Source organism: Elephas maximus, chromosome 18 (genome assembly GCF_024166365.1).
Source record: "Elephas maximus indicus isolate mEleMax1 chromosome 18, mEleMax1 primary haplotype, whole genome shotgun sequence".
NCBI lineage: Eukaryota > Metazoa > Chordata > Mammalia > Proboscidea > Elephantidae > Elephas > Elephas maximus.
The window spans coordinates 28929951-28952990 of NC_064836.1; the positions used below are offsets into that span (position 1 = coordinate 28929951).

The 23040-nt window shown below is 42.3% G+C and overlaps 1 protein-coding gene across 4 annotated transcripts in view; it reads left to right on the plus strand.

The window, feature by feature from the left end:
- The first annotated feature begins 351 nt into the window (after window positions 1-351).
- Window positions 352-23040, plus strand: part of SYNJ1 (synaptojanin 1) — an 87875-nt gene continuing 65186 nt past the window's right edge. For 3 of the 4 annotated variants that reach the window (XM_049857763.1, XM_049857764.1, XM_049857766.1), the window contains exon 1: window positions 1156-1372. In XM_049857763.1, the coding sequence (XP_049713720.1) occupies window positions 1156-1372 (217 nt within the window). Of the gene's footprint in view, window positions 443-1155; window positions 1373-23040 lie in introns of those variants that run through there. The other variant, XM_049857765.1, reaches the window with a different exon arrangement.

The following is a 23040-nucleotide window of genomic DNA, read 5'->3' on the forward strand; positions in this document are numbered from 1 at the left end:
CGAGCGTTGGCAAGCTCTAAAAATCCCACGTGAGGGGGCCGAGGAGGCCGGAAGCGCCCTCTCCCCGTCCCCGCAGCAGTGGGACCTCCAGTTGCCGCCCGGGGGTGGGAGGGACACGCCGCAGGAGGCCCAAGTCGCAGCAGGTGGCGCGCCTGCAGCTTGCGGGGCCCAGGTCCTCAGCTCGGCCTCGCGTGGGCGGGGCCTCCCTCTCTAAGCCGCGCCTCCTCCCCGCGAGGGGCGGGCCTTCCGTCCCCGTCGCGGCGCAATGCGGGAGAGCGGGGGGGAGGGGCCTGCTGGGGCGGAAGTGACGGTGCCGGCGGGGCTGCGGGAGGAGGAGGAGCCGCAGGAAGAGGCGAGCCTGCCGGCGGGGGGCGGGGAGCGGCCGCGGGCGGACCGGCCGGGGCTGCCGGAGGGGGTCTGCCGCCGCTGCCTGCGCGGAGCGGTGAGGGGCGGCCGGTCGGGGGCGTGCGGGGCGCCGGCCCGGGGCTGTGCTGACAGCAGCTGTCAGCCGGCCGCGGGGACCGAGCGCGGCGGGCTGGGCGCCGGTCATCGCTTCTGGCGCATCATGGAGGGTGGGCTGCTCGGCGCCCTGTGCCCCGGGAGGGAGCTGCTCTCCGCGGCTGGCGGCCCGGGGCCCCGAGGAGCCCATGTCCCCAGCCGTGACCCCTTCCGGTGGCCATTCATGCCCGGAGCCGGCGGGGGTCTGTGCCGCTGGCCCTGCCCTTGGCCGGCGCCTCGGGGAGCCTGTGGGGCGGCTAATCCTCCCCTCCTCCGGCCCCAAGGAGCTCTGAACCGCCGAGCCGTCCTTCCCCCCAGGAGCGGCTTCAGGCTCCCCACTGGGTTCCATGTCAACGTGGTGACAGACCCTGAAACAGGAAGCTGATAAACAACTCCGAACGAAAGGCGCTCAAAATTTTCCTTTTCGGTGAACGTAAAAGAAACGGGAAACTCCTCCGAACAAACCGCTGGTAGACTTAGAGTGACAAAACCTTGTCTTGCCTTGCCATGAGAATTGGTAGCTTTTCCTCTTGGTTTTTGGCAAGATCAAGTGGCGACTTCTGTTTTTTGGGATAAGCCCTTCTTCCCCTGCGCTCCCCCGCGCTCCCCCCTTTTTTCCACCCCACCCCCCATGCAAACCTGGCAGGGAGGGACTGGATGTCTTGCAGGCTTCGCTGCGGAAGGAAACATCGGCTTCATTTGCTTGGCTTTGCTTGGCTTTTTCACAGGACTGCCTCTGAAGAAAGGAGAATGGCGTTCAGCAAAGGGTTTCGGATCTATCACAAATTGGATCCCCCACCTTTCAGCCTCATAGTGGAAACTAGGCATAAGGAAGAATGTCTCATGTTCGAGTCTGGGGCTGTGGCCGTGCTCTGTAAGTCATTCTCTATAGCCTAACTGGTCCTTGTTTTGCTTGGAAATAATTCAAATTCAGCCTTTTCTTTCAAAGAGAAGACGTTGACAACCCACTTACTGTGTCTCATCTAGCAAATTATGCTTTTATTTCCTTTTATTCAAACCTTATTTACTTGTAAATTTCATCTTCAGGTTTGTTTGGTTTTGGGTTTTTTGTGGAGGGGTTTGCTGGTTTTGGTTACGGTTTTTTGCTTTCTTGGGTTCTTCTGATGTTTCTAAAAGTAAATTTTTTTTCCCTTGGAAATACTGTTAGAGTTTATAACATATCCCGTAAGCTCATAAAGTAGCTTGCTTGACGTTTCTACTGTGATGAACAGAATTTATTATAGGTTAGTTATAGTAATTGACTATAAGAGTACTTATTTGTCAAGTGTTGTTGGCATCTCATAGAATGAAGCCCTTATATTTTCATTAAGATGAATGTAAGCAACTTCTAGAATTTCATGTGGGATATGTCATTGATTTAATTTTATTTTTCAAATTATTTTTATAGCTTATTTTAAAGAAAAAGTTTACCGTGCTATAAGAAAAATAGGAGATTACTGTGGTTTGGATTATGTTGTGAGCAGACATATGAAGTTAAAAAATTAAGATTAATTTGACTATTACATTTTCTTCTTATGTAAGATTTAGACAGGTGACTTCGGTTTGGGGTTATTTCAACTATGACTGTGTCTTTTAGAGGCTTTCTGGTGATAACACTTGTTCTTTAAAATAGTTTTATAATTTTAGCATCCATTTAAGTACTAGGTCATATTTTTGTAAATTAAAAATAGTGTTTGAAAAAGCATACTTAAAAAAAAGCCCTTAAATGTTTAAAAACCATTAAACTTTCACTAAATTCGATAAATAAAGAACTTAAGATTATAGCCCTTTGAATACAGAGTATTAATGTTAGTTAAAGTGTTAACCTGATCTTAGTACTGTAAAATAGTAAAATTTTATCCTGACTGGGAAGAAGGGAACTGATGTAACGAAAAATCTTAAGCAAAAAACGGTGTATCAGAAATGTGTAATTTTTGATACAAATAGTAAGATGGTTTGAGTGAGGGGAAGGAGCTGTATGTATTCAAGAAAGAAGTGTAAATAATACTGCTTATACTTAATCAAAAACCAAACCAAATCCACTTCCATCCAGTTGATTCCGACTCATAGCAACCCTATAGGACAGAGCAGAACTGCCCCATAGGGCTTCCAAGGCTGTCCGTCTTTACGGAAGCTGACTGCCACATCTTTCTCCATTGGAGCGGCTGGTGGGTTTGAACCATCACCTTTTGCTTAGCTGATGAGCACTTTAACCACTGCGTTACCAGGCTCCTTATATTCAGTCAGCGTGGAGCCAACTTGCTACAGTATTAATTTGCATAGGATGTTTTTCTTATTGAAAATATAATTCTTATACTATTCTTAATTAAAAATGTGGTGGTGGGGGTGACCATGGTCTTAGGGAACATCTAGCTCAATTGGCATAACATATTCTATAAAGAAAATGTTCTACATTCTACTTTGGTGAGTAGCATCTGGGTCCTTAAAAGTGGCCATCTAAGATACTCCACTGATCTCACTCCTTTGGAAGCAAGGGAGAATGAAGAAAACTACAGACATAAGGGAAAGATTAGTCAAAAGGACTAATGGACCACAACTAACACAGCCTCCACCAAACTCAGTACAACTAAATGGTGTCCTGCTACCACCACTGACTGCTCTGACAGGGATCACAATAGAGAGTTCTGGACAGAGCTGGAGAAAAATGTAGAAAATTCTAACTCACAAAAAAAGACCAGACTTACTGGCCTGACAGAGACTGGATAAACTCCAAGGGTATGGCCCCTGACACCTGTTTAGCTCAGTAATGAAGTCACTCCTGAAGTTCACCCTTTAACCAAAGATTAGACAGGCCCATAAAACAAAAGGAGACTAAAGGGCACACTAGCCCAGGGGCAAGGACTAGAAGGCAGGAGGGGACAGGAAAGCTAGTAATAGGGAACCCAAGGTCGAGAATGGAGAGGGCTGACACTTCGTGGGGTTGTTAACCAATGTCATAAAACAATATGTGTACTAATTGTTTAATGAGCAGCTAGTTCTGTAAATCTTCATCTAAAGTACAATTAAAAAAAAAAAAATATGGGGCGAGGGAAGGCTTGGTTGAGTACTTGTGAAACTGCTTGTGTTTTTGTTGACATTGCCTGATTGATTAATCTTGTCCAAGTTGTAAATGTTTCTTTAACTGTGGTCACTGGTAATGGGAAGTCAAATTTTCAGCTACAAAGCATGTATGTGTTACTTACAGTTTTTATCATTATTGCTCTCCATTACTCCAAGGTCAGGAAACGTAAAAATACTTTCAATCTTTAGCAGCCATCTTTTATGCCAAATAATGGTTAAAAAAAAAAAAAAAAAAAGGCCTCCCAATATCTGTTTTGGTATGAATATTCATCTTAAGAAAAAATAATGTAAAAATACTGTCTTAACTGTTTATTAATACATTTTTATTAGACTTAGACAAAAGAGCCCTGGTGGTGCAGCGTTTAAGCACTCAGCTACTAAGTGAAAAGTTGGCGGTTTGAACCCACCAGTTGGTCTGAGGGAGAAAGATGTGGCAGTCTGCTTCTGTAAAGATTCCAGAACCAAAACTACAAACCCGTTGCCATCAAGTCAATTCCAACTCATAGCGACCCTATAGGACAGAGTAGAACTGCCCCATAGGGCTTCTAAGGAGTGGCTGGTGGATTTGAACTGCTGACCTTTTGGTTAGCAGCCAAGCTCTTAACCAATGCGCTGCCAGCCTTGGAAACCCCATGGGGCAGTTCTGTGTTATCCTAGAGGGTAGCTATGAGCTGGAATCGACTTGATGGCAGTGGGTTTGTGTTTTGTTTTTAGTATGTATGTAATTCCTTCAGGAGAAAAGAAGTTTGAATATTGCCTCTTTGTAAAGCTAGCATAAGTGATGTAGGATCCCTTGGGTGTTTTATCAGCTTTCCTACTACAAACTTTACAGTAATAATTGAAATATTAATATTTAAGACCTAACAAACTCTTATAAATCATATGTCTTATAAAATTAATTCGGCATTCATTTTTGGAGTGATGCCAGGGTGTGTATTGTGCTGTATCATGTTTGTTTTTAAAACCTGCACTTTTAAAAAATGCCTGTTGTTTTCAGGGAACTCCAATAGGAAAATATCGAGTTCTCTCAAACAGTCCCACCCCCTGAATATCAGTGCGTCCTATGTATTAATCTACCAGAAGACTCTTAAACCAAAGTGCAGCCCTGTTTTTCAGTGAGATGAAGTTCAGACTCCCTGAACTGTCAGTCAAGGCCTTCCATAATTTGGCCCCTATCTTAATTATCTAATGCTGCTATGACAGAAATACCACAAGTGGATGGCTTTAACAAACAGAAATTTATTCTCTCACAGTCTGGGAGGCTAGAAGCCTGAATTCAGGGCACCAGGTCCAGGGGAAGGCTTTCTCTCTCTGTCAGTTCTGGGGGAAGGTTCTTGTCATCAGTCTTCTCGGTGCAGGGACTCCGGGTCCAAAGGACACACTCTGCTCCCTGCACTTCTTTCTTGGTGGTAGGAGGTCCCTCTGCTCTCTGCGTGCCTCTCTCTTTTGTATCTCAAAAGAGATTGACTCAAGGTACAGCCTCATCCTGAAGAGTTAGTCCTGCTTCATTAACATAACTGCCTCTCATCCTGCCTCATTAACATCAGAGGGGTCAGGATTTATGACACACAGGATAATCACATGAGATTACAAAGGGAGGACAACCACACAATATGGAGAATCATGGCCTAGCCAAGTTGTCAGACGTTTTGGGGGGACACATTTCAATCCATAACAGTCCCACCCTGCTTGCTTGGTGTTGATTTCCTTTAAGGAGGCTTCGGGCGCGTTCCTCAGTTCTTTCCTGAAGTACCCTGCTTTTTTAAACTTCTGTGGTGCTGGTCCTTGTTAAGCCCTCTTTCTCCACAGCTGTTCAATCCAGGCATGGCAGTCCCAGCTCAAGTCTCCTTCCACCAAGAGACTCTTCCCCACATAGCCCAGCTTGGCTTCGTCCCAGCCTTCTTGTAGAACTCAGTCTGTATCGCAAGATGAGCACTTTTTATGTGCTGGTTTTGTTCTCTAGATGTTTGTACGCAGGTATTTTTATTGAAACTAGGCGGTTAATGGCACTGGGTTGGGTGAGGTGGTGAACAGACTCAAGGGGACTCAGTCTTCATAGACTGATACGCTGTGCAGTGCATTCATGCTGGGCATTGGGTGCTGCAGCGAGAGGTATCCTCACGGGACAGTTCTGATGATTGCTTAGCAGATCACACCTGTGTGTGCCATCACTTAAGACCCCATTGCCGTCAAGTGGATTCTAACAAATAGCGACCCTATACGACAGAGTAGAACTGCCCTGCAGGGTGTCCAAGGAGCAGATTCGAACTGCTGACCTTTTGGTTAGCAGCTCTTAACCACTATGCCACCTGGGTTCCATTTAGACATTTTAGCTAAATTGGATAGAATTGGAAAGTAAAATAGAATGTCTAGACGTTAAAAAACCAAGGCTTTTACTGTGGTAACATCGTTTTCTTTGGATGCTTACTTTGTCTAGTCTTTTAAAGGTTATGATTTCAACAGGCTCTAGCTGCCCTGTCTTTAAAGAGCAAGGTTAAAAAATTAGACATCTTAGTCAGTACATAGCCTTGAGGATTGGCAATGACTTAATTTTCTTGGTTTACGTCATTGGTGCCTGTGAGATACCAAACGTGAGATCTGGTTTTTCATATTATTAGCAGATTCCAAAAGATAGGCTGCAAGTGAAAATGTAATGAAAATGATCTCAGACGATGGATACCTTTAGGGATCAAGTGTCTCTGAATCCATCTCCAGACTCTGTCTTTATGTTGGTAGGGTTCTAGCCTTAAATCAGTCATGATACTACAACTTAATCAATAAGCCAGTGGTTTTCACCCTGGCTGCATATTATAAAGGAGCTCTGGTGGCTCAGTGACTAAGTGCTCACCTGCTAACCAGAAGGTCAGTGGTTCGAACCCACGAGCTGCTCTTGAGGAGAAAGATGTAGAAGTCTGCTTCTGTAAAGATTTAAAGCTTTGGAAACCCTATAGGGCAGTTCTACTCTGTCCTATATATAGGGTCACTATGAGTCGGAATTGACTGAATGGCAACGGGTTTGGCTTTTTTTTTTTTTTTTTTTTGTAGATTATAATTACCCAGAAACTTTTAAAAATACTGGTGCCTTGGCTCTAGTCCCCCAGAGATTCTGATATAATTAGATTGGGGTCATCTTTTCTCAGCATACTTTATAAACGTCTTTCTGTGTTAGATCTTGAGATAACTTTTTTGGTCTGCAGATTTTATTCAGAATAGCCAGGTTCCCAGAATTTTAATGCTATTATTGTCTACTGTGGAGCTAATAACTAGCTCTCTTGAAACTCTTGGACCGAACTAAGTGCTAATGCTCCCATAGCACTTAGTAAGGCTCTTTTTTATTGTATGGAAATTGCAAACAGGCTTCTGTGTCTGGATGCTGGGCTCCTTGAAGAAAAGGCTCACGTCTTAGTAACCTCTGTATCCCTAGCATTTAGTACAGTGTTTTACTCATAGTTGCAGAATAAATGGTTATTAGATGAATAGCCTCAGGGGAAAGGACTAACCTGAACTAGGTTACAGGATTGATAAAGGTGTGGTATTTTGTGTTTGACAGTATGGCGTCAGGAGTGTTATTACTTTGTGGGGTAGGAGATGAAGAGGGAAAGGAAGACAGTACCAGTAGAAGACCTTAGAGTTAAGAGTAAAATTGGTAGCATTTGCTAACAAAGGAAGTTTTAAACTTACTGTGTTTTGCCTCTAAACTATTACTATAGTATTGTAGTAGAGGGAAAACATGGTTTGATTTATAGTTAGGCCATTACAAACACAAAGCTTCCTTGCTGGGCCAAGTTGAATTTCAGGATCTGGGATTTGGGGTGACAGAGTGGAGTGGGTGGTGATGACAAGCAGCGTGGGTAGGTTTTTTTTTTTTCCTAATGCCACATGCTGCCAGTCAACACGATTGCCCTTTAGATAGGTTGCAGTATCCTTTCTCTTGTTAAGAAAAAAATTTCCAAGTTGAAGGGAAAAAATGACTTTTTATAGTTGACTTTTTCAGCACAGAAAGGATAAAGTTGAAACTCGTTACATGTCACTTTGTTTTAGGATTGCAGAGATTCATTTGCTCCTTATAGATTTTTGGAATGTTTACATTTAATAGAAACGAAATTAAACAGCAACTTAAATATCAGCTCTTTAAAACAAAACAAGACAAACAACAGACCTCTCCCTTCCTGGGCTGAGTAGCAGGATTAGCCCACTAAATGTGAAGACACATCAGTAGTTCTTAATCACTTTCATTTCTTTACCACTTAGCTTTGTTATGAGGAAATAAAAGCAAAGGTGGAATTTCTTTCACTAAAGTGTAAAACTCTGTTGTGCAACTTTTTATTACATGATTTCAGATCTATAATGTATTCTCTCTTGTCCTATAAAATACAGGTAACCTACCACTTTGGCTCCTGGCCTTGGTGGAGTAACAGGAACTGGCTTTACCCTTCCATCTTAAACAACAACTACAACAAAATGAGCAAAATATAGGAAACGATTTTTCGACATTAGATAGTAGGCAGCAAGAGACAGTAGTCCCTGAAAGAAGGGCAACAAATGAGGTGAGCCCTAGGGTTGCTCCAGTTTGTCGGCCGCCCGGAGAGTTTCCAGGCAGGAGCAGCAGGAGGATGAACCCAGACAAAGCCTGGCAGTTTGCCTGAGTTGAGAAGACCAATTAGGGACTTTGGGGGAATCAAGGCATTAGAATTCTCAGAGCTGAATACCCGAGTGATACGGAGAGCTCCAGAGCTGTGTAGAGGATTCCATCTGAGACTTCAGCTGAGTACTGATGAGTGCAAGTATGTGAGAAAACCACACACAGGAAAACCAAGGCAGGGAAAAAGCGAACTCATTGTGTTTGAGTTGATTCCGACTCATAGTGACCCTATAGGACAGAGTAGAACTGCCCCATAGGGTTTCCAAGGAGCGCCTGGTGGATTTGAACTGTCGACTTTTTGCTTAGCAGCCATAGCTCTTAACCACTACACCACCAGCGTTTCCAAGTCAGGGAAGGACCTCCAAAAATGGGCAGGAAGAAACATTCCTGGAGCTCCCCCAGGGCTGGGAATAGCTTGTGTTCTCAGTACCCAGAGTGGAGAAGTCTTGTAAAGCGTGAGGAATTGGGCTGAGTACTCAAAGGCTGTTGCTTCAGTGGTGGGGCAAAGTAGCCCCAGACAGAATGCAGCTCCGGTTGTGCCCAGCAAAGCTGAAAAGCAAGGCCCAAAGGGATCAAACTGTTCTCAAAGAATTTAATTTCAAATGATTGCATCCCAGAACAAAATTTAAGAATGTTTATAGGAATACAAAAAAAGAAAGAAACCCAACCCTGTAAAATTCACAGTGTCAGGCGTCTAATTAAAAATTACTGTGCATGCAGAGAAGCAGGAAAATACAACCCATAATGAGGAGAAAAGTCAATCCATAAAAACATGCTGAAATGAATAGATAAGGCCATAAAACAGCTATTATAGGTATACCCCACATATTCAAGAAGTAGGGAAAAGAATGAGCATGTTAAGGAGAAACACAAAAAAATTAATCAGACTTCTAGAAATGAAAAACACAGTGTCTAAAATTAAAATTACACTGAGAGATTAGCAGCAGGTTAATAAACACTGCAAAAGAAACGATTGATGAACTTGAAGGCCTAGTAGCAGAAATGTGCAAAATGAAATACAGAGAGAAATAAAAACTAAAATAAACAAACGCAGCATCAGAGGGCTGTTGGACAATTTCAAGTGGCCCAATATATACATGTAACTGGAATCCCAGGAGGGGGTTGGGACAGAAAAAATATTTGGGAAAAAAAATGCCAGAAAAATGTCCAAATTTGATTAACCCCAGTGAACCCCAAGCAGAAGAAATGAAGAAAACTATACCCAAACACATAATCAGTTGCTTAAAATTAGTGATACAGAGAAAATTTTAAAAGCACCCTGAGGGGGGAAAAAAGGAAGGTACAGAGGAATGAAGATAAAAGTGATGATGGAATTTTCTTTAGAACTAGCCCAAACCATTTTGTACAGTAGAGCAACATTTTTAAAGTACTGAAAGAAAAGAAGACAGACAAAACTGCCAACTTAAATTCTATCCCTAGTAAAAATGTCTTTTAAAAACAAAGATGAAAAGACTTTTCAGATGTTCAAATGCTGAAGAAATGTGAGCCATTTATACTGGGTACCATTTTAATAGTATTGCTTTTTTTTTTTTTTTTTTTTGCATCGAAGGCCAGTGTTTTAAAAAATTCTGAGGTGATAAAGCCGGAATCAGTGAAATTTCGCTACTCAGTTATGTTAAATTGTAAATTTGAAAGAAGTATAGAGGGTTGGGAGCCCTGGTGGCGCAGTGGTTAAGATCTCCGGTGAGCTACGGCTTGGCTGCTAACCAAAAGGTCGGCAGTTCAAATCCACCAGCCGCTCCTTGGAAACCTTGTGGGGCAGTTCTATTCTGTCCTCTCGGGTCACTATGAGTCGAAATTAACTCAGCAGCAATGGGTATGAAGAGTAGAACAGACTAGTGTAGTTGGTTAGCCTTGCCAGTAGAGTTCCAAAAGGCAATAATAAGGCTTTAAAAAATTACAAATCATGAATTTACTGGTAACAATTTAAATTTATTTTAATTTTTTCATGGTTGTGATAAGAATTTGTGTTTTCTTCCAGCTAAAAATAGATTTTGCAAGAGTAAGCAGGTGATGGTATTGCCGTGTAATGTTACATAAGATAAGCACACGCATACACCTTGGATGCATTTCATAAATACTGAACCAGTTAAATTACTGTGAGTGAATTTGGCATTTGGAGAGATGCATTAAGTCTTCATCAGCTGAACACTAATTACTCTTTGAGTTCAGGTTGAAAGAATTTATATTCCCTTGAAACTCCTGAATGATTTTGAGGCAGCTAAGTCAGTGCAAACAAAAATGAAGAAACAAAATGGTTCTTAATAAATTATTAGATCAAGCATTAACCATTTTGCTTGGCTAACTGAAAGACCAGCAGTTGGAATCCACTCAGAGCTGCCCTGGAAGAACGGCCTGGTGATCTGCTTCCAAAAGGTCACAGCCAGTGAAAAGCCTATGGAGCACAGTTCTAATCTGAAACATATGGAGTTGCCATGAGTCAGAATCAACTCATCGGCAACTGCCTGCCTATACTTATTAAAATATAGTGTTCTGATATTTTCTATAGGCTTCTTTATTTATTTTGAATATCGTGTTTTAGGTGAAAGTTTACACAGCAAATTAGATTCCCATTGAATAAGTCACACACAAATTGCTCTGTGACGTTGGTTACAGTCCCTGCAATGTGTCAGCGCTCTCACCATTTCTATCCCTCCTGCCCTGTTTCCATCCATCCAGTGTCCTTGCCCCTACTTGTCTTCTCATTTTTGCATTTGTGTAAATGTTGACCATTTGATCTCGTATAGTTTATTGTTTAGAGGAGCACTTTCACTCATGGGTGTTATTGGTTATTTTATAGGCCAATGTGTTATTTGGTTGAAAGGTGACCTCCGGGGGTGGCTTCAGTTCCAGGTTAAAAGGGTATCTCAGGGCAGTAGTCTTGGGGGTGCCTCTGGCACTATCAGTCCGGTGAGTCTTGTTTTTTGTTTTTGTTTTTTATGAATTTGAGTTTTGTTCTACATTTTTCTCCCATTCCATCGGGACTTTCTATTGTGTCCTTGATCAGAATGGTTGATACTGGTAGCCGGGCACCCTCTAGCTTTTCGGGTCTCAGGCTAGAAGAGGCTGTAGTTCACATGGGCCATTAGTCCTGTGGACTAATTTCTTCCTTGAGTCTTTGGTTTCCTTCACGCTCCTTTGCTCCAGGTGGGAAGAGACTGATAGTTGTATCTTAGATGGCCACACATGAGCTTTTAAGACCCCAGACACTAGTCACCAAACTAGGGTATGGAATATTATCTTTTATGAACTAAGTTATACCAATTGACCTAGTTGTCCTACAAGACTATGGTCCTGAGACTATGGTTCCATAAATAACTTTTAAAATATAAAATGTGTTTACTTATCCAAAGTAGCACTTTTTTTTTTTTAATCCAAAGTAGCACTTAGCGATAGATTTTTATTGAGTATGTTTCATTCTGTCCACAAGTAGACTGTAGGATTGCTGTAGTCTGCTGAATACCTTACTGAAATGTAGATAAACAAAGTCTTTTAATATCCCTGTGGACCATGTGTGACATGTAGGCAGGATGAATCTTGTAATACAGTAAGTTGTACATTTTTGCTCATTAGTTGTCTGTCCTTGGTCGACGTCAGGGACAGATCTTTGAGCTATCTTGTTTAACATTTTCATCATCCCTTGGACAATGGGGTCAGTTTGTACGTGTTGCAAAGCAGTGTAGAATTGATACAGAACTGGTAGAATAAACAGCTATAGTGGATGACACAATTGAGATACAGATTTTTCAATGGCTTGTTGTCAGCTGCTGTTGAGTTGGCTTCTGACTCATGGCCACCCCACACACAACAGAACCCATGATCAGTTGCCGATCAGGCCGTAGTGATCCACAGGTTTTCATTAGCTGGTTTTTGGAAGTAAATTGCCAGGCCTTTCTACCCAGACCAAACCCACAAAATAAAAACCCTCTTCTTGCACTGGATCAAATTGAATATTGTATCCATTGCTGAGCCAGTTCCTGCGGCTGTGAGGTACCGCATGCCATTTGGGTTGACAGAAGATTTAGTTAGAAACTGGTATCTATGAATGTCTAGTTCAGTACCCCAAACTGAATGGTGGCTACACAGTAAAGGAGGGCTGGAATAGACACTGGATTGATGGTCACATTGACCAGTGAACACCCACAAACCTGCTCTTCCTTTAGTCTTTCTCTTTTAGCATGTTGCTTTCCTTTTGCGCAGTGATTTAAACCAGAATTTAAGAACCATGCTTGACACCTCCTTCTTTGTTACTTCCCTCTTTTGTGCCATTACCAAGTCGAGTTAACTCAGCCTCCTAATTTCATCAGGAATCTATGCAATTCAAACCATTTTGGCTGGTTCTATCCTAATGAAAAGGAGCCCTGGTGGCATGGTGGTTAAGCACTCAGCTGGTAACCGAAAGGTCAGTGGTTTGAATCTACCAGCTGCTCTGCAGGGGAAAGAAGATGTGGTAGTTTGCTCCCATAAAAGATTATAGCCTTGGAAACCCTGTGGGGCAGTTCTTTCCTGCTCTTCTGGGTCACTATGAGTTGGAATCAACTCAGCGGTGATGGGTTTGGTTTTGGTTTGGTATCCTAGTCAAGCTACTGTTATTTTTTTTGTGGGTCGTTATAATAGCCTCTTGTTAACTGATCTTTCTGCTTTTGTTCTCTTCCCCATCTCCCTGATCTTTTAAAAACACAGTTTTATTCGCCTGCTTAGTACCTGTCAGTGGTTGGCCTCTGAACTTCAGATAAAATCCAAACTCTTTAAATTGACCTATAGTAAAATCGAGCCCGTTTCCCTCTTCTCTCGTGCCATCACCGTGTCCCTTGGTTCCCTGTGTTCCAGCCATGCTGGCCGCTTTCAGATCTGAACATGCCAGGTTCTGTCAGGGTCCTCATGTATGCTGATTGTTCTGCTCAGAATATTTATTTTTCAGAATAAACTTGTTAAATCATAGCGCACACGTAGTGTACATTATACAGCTTGATGAATCACTGCAGAGTGAACACAGCCACGTAACCACCGTCAGGGGGAGAACAGAACATCATTCCTAGCACTCCAGAAGACCCCTGGTGATACCTCCACGTATCTCCACCATAATCTGTAAAGGTAATCACCATCCTGACCTTTTGCACCAAAACAAAACAAAACAAACCCATTGCTATCGAGTCGATTCCAACTCACAGCAGCTCTATAGGAGAGAGCAGAGCTGCCCCATCCAGTTTCCGAGGAGTGGCTAGTGGATTCCAGCTGCTAACGTTTTGGTTAGCAGCTGTAGCTCTTAACCACTGTGCCACCAGGGCTTTGAACTTAATATAAATGATATCATTCAGTATGTATTCTTTTGTGTCCAGCTTTTTCACTCAGCATCATATGTGGGAGATTGATCTGTGTAGTAGCGGTAGTTTATTCACTTTCATTTTTACGTAGTATTCTGCTGGAAACCCTGGTGGCGTAGTGGTTAAGTGACCAAAAGGTCAGCAGTTTGAATCTACCAGGTGCTCCTTGGAAACTCTATGGGGCAGCTCTACTCTGTCCTGTAGGGTCGTTGTGAGTCGGAATTGACTTGATAGGAACGGTATTCCATTGTAAGAATATTCCACCATTTACCTGTCCTGTTTTCATTTACTTTATTTCCAATTTCTGGTATTTCAAATGACACTAGTAGACATCCTTGTACCTGTCTTTTGGCATACCTGTGTACACATTTCCCTTCTTACTATTGGGATTGCTGGATGGTAGGGTACGTGTATGTTGCCTGGAACATCGTTACCATGACTCTTCATCTGACTGACTCCTGTGTATCCTTCAGGTTTCAGCTTAAAAGCCACTTCTGCAGTCAGGTGTATTCTAAGCACCCTCCTTCCTCAGCAAACAAGTCTGCATCAGGTGCTCCTGTTACAGTGAGTTGGAGGTTCATCATGGCACTTACTGTCATTTGTGATTTTACATTTCCTGCTTGTCTTCTTAGAAGATGGTAAACTCCATCAGGATACTGATTATCCCTAGGACCTTGCCAGGGCCCTGGTATGTGGTAGGCGCTCAATAAATGCTTGTTGCGTGCAGGAATGAGGGGTTATTGTTATTCTGGAATGTTGCCAAGATTGCAGTGTATGGTTTATATAGAATGTTAGTGCAGTGTATAGTTCATATAGAACCTTAATTTGGATAGTATGTCTTTTAGCTGGAACACTACTTAATTTTATACAGAAAACTTTTTTTTCCACGATATTTCTCCTTATGTATGATGAAATGGAAAGAGGCTATACTGCCAGCTAGTTACATGATCTTGGGTGAATCACTTAACCTTTAGTCTTTTTCTCCTGAAAAGGAGTAGTTAGGCTACATGATCTCCAGGATTCTCTGCACCTCTGCCCAAGTGCTACCTGCTTGCAAATAAACTGACCACAGAACATGGTGCGTGCAACCACAGGCAAATTACGGTTCCAGGAAGGTCATTCGAGTTTGCAATTTTGTTTTCACATTCTTACCGACCTTTGTTAGCTTGGTCGACTGTATTAGCTGGGGAAGGACAGTCTGCTCCCAGTTTGGAGGGTTCGAAACACAGCTGAATGTTCATATTGAGTAGTCAGACCTTCATTGGGTGGCTTTATTGTTTAGTTTGAATTATTGTAATCCTTCAGAAGTTGGAGAAATTTAAATTTAAACTCCAAAATACCTTTGAAATTAAACACAGATGGCTTTTACATTATCTATTGACTGTTGGATAATAGTTAATTTTGTTTCTTTTCACTTCAGATGGTAGAGTTAACAGTGGGGTGTGATTATCATCTGACAGTTGTTCTATGTTAATAATCCTCTGTTTTAGAGTTAAAACTTATGAAAATCAAATATGTATATGATCATGTCTTCATATGAATTTCTGTAATCCAATCTTAATGTTTCATTATAGGTCTTAAATTCTAATTTGAGAAATGAGAGTGTAATACCTGCAGTGCTGAATAGTGACAGTTACGTCAGTTGATACAGCCAGTGCTATAAAAGCCAAAAAAAAAAAATAAGCAAAAAAGAGTGTAGGATATCAGAGCTGAGTTATTTAGGGTGAACATAAGGAAAACATTTAAGACAGAGTGTAGAGCAGTATTTACCCTTCTTGGGGCCTCTGTTTTGGAATTGCGAAATCTTCTTTCCCACAGAGTTGGTGACTGTTTGATAGCCTTGGGAAGAATAGGCTATGGAGCCATTGTAAAGGTTGTAGGCCTATTGCCCGCTTTCAGATTTACAGAAGCCCAGATGCCCACTGAACTCCTGACTCGTATACTCCTGGCCTGGGGTATTTGGAACAAACTATGTACCTCTGTGGAGTCCTCGTGGTGCAGTGGTTAAGAGCTTGGCTGTTAACCAAAAGGTTGGCAGTTTGAATTCATTAGCTGCTCCTTGGAAACCGTATGGGGCAGTTTCTACTTTGTCCTATAGGGTTGCTATGAGTTGGTATGACACCCCTCTGTGATCACTTAGAATTCTCATACCCCCTGGCTCTCTTCAGGACTGGCCAGAGCTACCTTCCTGAACTTACCCCGTGTGCCAGAGAATGTTGTCAGAATAACTTATTTTTTAACATTTTATTTTGTGACATCTCAGATATGCATCAAAATAGAAGAATTGGCTGCCATGTATCTGTCACCCAGCCTCAACAATGACCAGCTCATGGACACTTGTTTACCTGTATCCCTACCCACTACCTCCCACTCTCTGTTTATTTTAAAGTCAGTTCCAGACATCATTTGATTTTATCCATAAATATTTCAGCATGTATCTCTAAAAGATACTCTTTCTTTCCCAACAAAGCTACAATGTCATCACATCTGAAAATTTCTGGTTCTTTAATACCAAATATCCAGTCTGCACTTAAATTTTGCCTGATTGCCTCATATGTATTTTTGTGAAAATAAATTGTTAATGACATGTTTTATTTTACTTTAAATTCTATTATACATTTAAGGTCATAGTCACATACGGCCTTCTTCATACTCAGGTATTCACGAGGAGTAGAATCAGATGGGCTTCAGACGATGATGTGAGGGTATGTGTAAAAAGATAGCCTTAAGATAGCTCTGTGTTCCCAGGAAATGCATGGGCAGATTAAAGACTAAGAAAAGATTTAAGGCACAACTGAAAGATGGTATTGAGAGTGGCACAGGAAGAACCTATTAAACAAAGCTTAAAACAAACTATTGAGGGAGTTAGGCTCTGTTTTATCCCTGAGGTGTTCTCCAGAAGTCCAGCTCTGCTTACCTGACTCACTCAACGTGAGAACCAAGGAAGGGCAGGCCTCTTATCTTAGCTGAACAGCTGAAGATCTTGATCTGCTCAGAGTCACTCTTAAAACAATGGTCTTCTTGGGCGTTCATACCTACTAGTGGCCAGAAATCAGTAACTTGTAAAAAGGAAGGTTTGTTTTTCTTAGCATCTTACTTGTTTGAAAATACCACCATGACCAGAAGAGAAAAAAAAATACAAACCTTGCCACAAAAGGCAGTTTATTCCCCTCATGGAAAACACAGTGGCCACTTGAAAGATTCCACTAGCAGATAAGTGAGCTGAACTTCCAAGTCACCATATCCACTTGAACCTTCATTTCCGCTCATGGTTTCAGTTTGTTTCCTCTGAGCCCTCCACAGACCCTGCCATTTAATAAACTCCGCTAGTCTAAGCACTGGTTAGCAATTATTTAACATTACCTGTCTTCCCACCCTGGCTCCCTGCCACAGGACAGACACATTTGAAAAATTCCAGACATCATGGTAAGAATAGTTAAATTTAAACTTCAACAATAGGCCGTTCAAATACTTTTCAACCCTAAAGGAAAGCAAATGTTTCCCTTTTTGTGTGCTATTTTAAAGCTAGCAAAACATGCCCTTTTGTGCTGCAACTTCTCAGTTTGTTTTTCTCTGTTAGATGATTACTCAGCAGCTGCGTTGTTCAAAGCCTGTGTACTAAGATGGTCCTGTGTTGAGGTAAAATGAGAACTAGTTTCTCTTGCTGTTTGTGCGCAAGTGTCTGTGTATGGAATAGAGAGAAGAAAAGAGTTTACTCCCAGCCAGAGTGATCAGGGAAGACTTGAGGAAGGAGGGCGTTTTACTTAGGTATTGAAGGATGTGTAATATCTGGGAATACAGAGATGACTCCAGGGTATTCCAGATGGAAAGAACACTGCGAATGAAGGAGCAGGGGAGAAGAGTGGCGCGCATGTAGAAGGGCAGCAGAGTGCTCATTTTTGGCTGAAGCCTGGGATGCAATCAAGAGCGTTAAGGGAAAAAGAAAGATAGGGATGAGTTATTTACAAATAATGTGTTTTATCTAAGGGTTATACATTATCATAAATAATGTAGTATGTTGTTATTGTTGGGTGCTGTTGAGTCAATTTTGACCCATAGCGACCCCACGTGACAGACTAGAACTACCGCATAGGGTTTTTAGGCCATAATTTTTATGGGAGCGTATCACCAGGTCGATCTCCGTTGGAGCTGATGGGTGGGTTCAGCCGCCAGTCTTTCATTTAGCAGCCGAGTGCTTAACCGTTGCACCACCGAGGTTCCTTAATGTAGTATAAGCTTTCTATTTTTTAGATTCTCAGATTATTTTCTAGAATTAAATTACAAAAGAAATGGGGCAGTAATTTGATTAGTTTCTATCCCTCTGATAGCATGTATTTTTCCACATTTTATAAATTGTTGTTAGGTGCCATCAAGTTGATTTTGACTCATAGTGACCCTGTGTGACAGAGTAGAACTGCCCCATAGAGTTCTCTAGGCTGTAATCTTTATGGAAGCAGATTGCCAGGTCTTTCTCCCATGGAACCACTGGGTAGGTTTAAACCACCAACCTTACAATTTGCAGCCAAGCACTTAATCATTAGTTGTTGTTGGTAGGTGCCATTGAGTCGGTCCTGACTCATAGCGACCCTGTGCACAACAGAAGGAAACACTGCCCGGCCCTGTGCCATCCTCATGATCACTGTTATGCTTGAGCTCGTTGTTGCAGCCACTGTGTCAATCCATCTCGTTGAGGGTCTTCCTCTTTTCCGCTGACCATCTACCAAACGTGATGTCCTTCTCCAGAGACTGATCCCTCCTGACAACGTGTCCAAAGTATGTAAGATGCAGTCTCACCATCCTTGCTGCTAAGAAGCATTCTGGTTGTACTTCTTCCAAGACAGATTTTTTCATCCTTTTGGTGGTCCATGGTATATCCAATATTCTTTGCCAACACCACAATTCAAAGGCGTCAATTCTTCTTCGATAGAGTTTTATAACGTAAGGAAAATTTTTTTCCCCCACTAAAAAAATGCCTGGGAAGAGGTGGCCATAGCATTATAAGAGTTTTTCTTATTAGTGCCATTTAGAGATAAAACCTACTTAAGAAGATGCACATGTATTTCTAAGATTCATTTTTGGTCATTAAAGTTTTAATTTTGAAACAGTTTCAAGCAGACAGAAAAGATGAAGTTCAGTACAAAGAACCTTTTTCTCAGGATGCTCCATCATGGACCCTCAGATACTTTATTATATATTTTCTAGAAAGACATTCCCCTCCATCACTGCAGTATAACCATCACCATATAACTTTCACGTTTCACCAGTTGTCCCAGTAACATCTTTTATGCAAAAGGATCCAGTTCAGAATTATACATTTTCCTATTGAGTTGTTATATCTCTTTAGTTTCCTTAAAGTGGGAAAAATTCCTCAATTTTTGACTTTCATGATTTAAAAATTTTTGAAGATGAAGGCCAGTTAATTTGTAGAGTGTCCCTCAATTGGGGCTTATCAATGGTTCCTGATCCTTAGATTCAGTTTATACATCTTTGGCAGGAGTATCACAGAAGTGATGCTGTGTTCTTTTCAGGTGACACGCGGTTTTGACTTGCCTGCTTACTGTTGGCGTTCACTTTGATTACTTGGTTACAGCGGTGTCTACCAGGTTGCTCCTGGCAGGCTTTCTCTTGCTTTATAACTAATACGTGTTTTGAGGGGAGATACTTTGAGACTGTAAATATCCTCTTCCTCATCATACTTTCAAATTATGGGCTTATTCAGCGGACTTATCCATTACTCTTATTACTTATTTTAATGTACAAATTGTCCCAGATTTTACCAGTAGAAGCCTCTTCCTACTGGTCTCTGTGTTTCTGTGATATGTTTCCATTATTCTTTGAATGCTTCCTTAGTTTCTGGCACAAGAGTAGGTTCTAGGCTCCACTTGCCCTTCCCTGGCCCTGTCCTGGGATCAGCCATTTTTCCAAGAAGTCCTAGTTTCGTTTAGTGGGAAGGTTGTGTAGAAACCATGATCGGGGTACTGGGTGTGCTCGGTGCTATTGGATGTTGCTGATTCTAGATCCTCTCAGTGGTAGAGCCAGGCAGTATATGTAAGTATGTGTGTATGTATGTACGATTGCTGTTGTCGTTGTTACGTGTCGTTGAGCCGTTTCCGACTCGTAGCAACCCTGTGTACAAAAGAACAAAACACTGCCCGGTCCTGCGCCGTCCTCACAATTGATGCTGTGTTTGAGCGCACTGTTGCAGCCACTGTGTCAGTCCATCTTGTTGAGGGTCTTCCACTTTTTTACTGACCCAGAACACTTAATTGTGCTCATGTGGAACCTGTGTGTATACCAAGAGGCAGTCATTTGAGCAGAAGAAGGGGATACTGCATGGTTTAAAATCAGGAAAGGTATGTGTCAGGGTTGTATGCTTTCACCATACATATTCAATCTGTATGCTGAGCAAATAATCGCATATGATTATACACACAGGTTTGTATCTGTATTTGTATATTTACCTACATATACACATATATTGACAACTGAGTTTGCACTGATAACTCCATTCCGGTCAACACTACAGTGTTCATTCTTGTGTCCTCTTTTTCCATATGTGTAACGCCCTCCTCTGGCAGTGTGAAGCCTGGTTTCATTACCCTTGATCACTCCCCCACGTGTAAGCACTGTACTGTTCTGCTGCAGCCTCGTCCGTGGCACACCTGCCCTCCTGACCCTACTCGGGCGGGCTCCAGCACCTGCCTGGGCTGTCCCCTGTGCTGATGCGCTCTTCACCCCTCTCGAGCTCCAGCATACCATGCCAGGCCTCCCCCAACGCCTCCCCCCGCCCCCGGCTTCAATACCATGCACAGGGCCGTTCTCCTTACTCTTCCTCAACTCACATGCCCTTCCTGGGCCCCCTCTATTCTGTCTACCCCAGACCTTTGAAGCATATATGGATGAATAGGAAAATATCTATGGTTCCCAAGATAGGAAAACATTTGGGAAGAAAATACTGTGTTTTTTTTCTGTTAGGAAATTGGAAGTGTGTGGAGATAAAAGTACATATGGGTCTTAAATTTAATTCAGTGATTCGTTGAACACGCAATTATTGAACTCCTAGTGAATGCCAGGCATTGAACTAGGCTGTGGGGCTTGGGTCAGTGAACTAAAGAAGGCCTCCATATCACTCGGGCAGCTGCATTTTCTGACTCTGCTGTCTAGCCTTAGGCAAGGTGGTAACAAGCTAGTAAGCTCTCTAAGCCTGTTTCCTCATGTGTCAAATGGAAATTGTAGTAATTTCCTCCTGAGGCTGTTGTGAAAATCGAAATAATGCATGAAAAACACCTAGACCCTTGTGAGTTACTGTCATAATCACAGAAACAAGGTACAAGTGCCTAGCTGAAATGCTAGTCATCATTTTAAAATTTCTTCTGGTATTTTAAAGGGAAATAAAAAAATTCATGGCACTCTGACGCCCTTTTAAGTCACTATGGAAGTCACTCCTGAAGTTCACCCTTAAGCCAAAGATTAGACAGGCCTATAAAACAAACAGTAACACACAGAGTTCAGCTATGTATACAAGACTAATGGGCACACCAGCCCAAAAGCAAAGAAGAGGAGGCAGAAAGAGACAGGAAAACTGGACGAATGGAAATGGGGGACCCGAGGTTGAGAAGGGGAGAGTGTTGACACATTGTTGGGCAACTAATGTCACAAAATAATTTGTGTATTAGTTGTTTAATGAGAAACTAATTTGATCTGTAAACTTCCACCTAAAGCACACACACACAAAAGAATTTCTGGCAAGGAAAATGACATCTCATCTAGGGCTTGAATTACCTTTCCTTTCCTTTAGCTTACTTTTATCTGAGAATGTGTACTTTAGCTTAAACTGTGTGTGTATCCTGTTTCCTGTATCTTAGAATATGGTAGATTTGTTAGTAAGCTTGAGTTGAGTAATGTGCTGGTAGGTGGGCCTTCATTGGGCCTGAGGCACGTGGTAGGTTGTTCATACATCTGGAGTGCAGTTAATGAGGAGATGAGTGTTACGCATTATTAGAAGAGCAGGAACATTTTGTTGCATGGTAATTTAAGTTATAAAACAACTGTTTCCTTTTTCTGAGAGAAGCTGATGACTTAATACTGAAAATATATTTTCTTTTAAACTATCGCTACTGCCAGTATATGCACTGAAAGGATGATTCCACTGAACCCAATACGTTTAGTAATTTCTGTATTACTGTATTAGTGACGGTACTGGAGGTGCATATGGCATGTAACCTGTAAAACTCTAGAACAATATTTGCCCTGGAGGCCATGCCTTCTGTTAGCAGTCATTTGTTTTTGAGTACATGTGGTACTCTTACCTCTTACCTTCCGTGGGACAGTATATAACCAAAAAAAAACCAAACCCATTGCCGTTGAGTCGATCCCGACTCATAGCGACCCTATAAGACAGAGTAGAGCTGCTCCATAGGGTGAATTCGAACTGCCAACCTTTTGGTTAACATCTGACTCCCTAATCACTGTGCCGCCATGGCTCCCGGGACAGTATATAGGGGAAGGCAATCCTGATCTACTTCATAAAATATCAAAATTTATGTTGTCATTTTTTTATATTGGTGTTGGTTGTCATCAAATATTAGGAGTAACTTTCTGTGAACATACAGTGTTACAGCAGGAACTCTAGGAATGCCGAATGAAATAGAGATTCCCATAACTTTAGTGGCCTGGTGAAACCTTCCACCTCGCTAACTTCATACTGAGTGGGACGCTAAAGATAAGGCCCACACTTAATGATGATGAGCTTACTAGAGAACCGTGACAGTATCAACGGATTGAGTGATGGAGTCATTTGTTGAAGCCTGTGCTGCCGACTAGCAGAGCACCACTCATTGGAAGGTGGCAGTGGGATAACCTTGGGAGGAAGACTTAAGAGCAGGTGGTCTGAAAAGAGCTGAAGCAGGCAGGGAAAGTGAGATGGTCTGTGGAACCCTGGAGAAGAGCTTCATGGTAAAGGAAAAGATCTCTCATGCAAAATGTTGTTGTCATCAGGGGCTGCCAAGTTGATTCTGACTCATGGCGACCCAGTGTGCAGAGTAGAACTGCACCTTCGTGTTTTCAAGGCTGTGACCTTTCAGAAGCAGATTGCCAGGCCTGTCTTCCAAGGCGCCTCTACATGGTTTCAAACTGCCACCTTCACGTAGTGGTTGATCACTTAACCGTTTTTGCCACCCAGGGACCAAGGAGTATTAGGTAAAGCCGTAGGCTGGGAAGAAAGCCCTTACGTTGGCAGTAAAAATTGACAGGAATTGAGACGGTCATGAGGATCTGCTTACCTGACCCTCTCATGTAGAATATACCAAACCAAACCCACTGCCGTCATCCAGGGGATTCCGACTCACAGCGACCCTGTAAGGACAGAGCAGAACTGCCCCATCAGGCTTCCAAGGCTTTAAATCCTTAGGGAAGCAGACTGCCACATCTTTCTCCCCTGGAGCGACTGGTGGGTTCAGACTGCCAGCCTTTCAG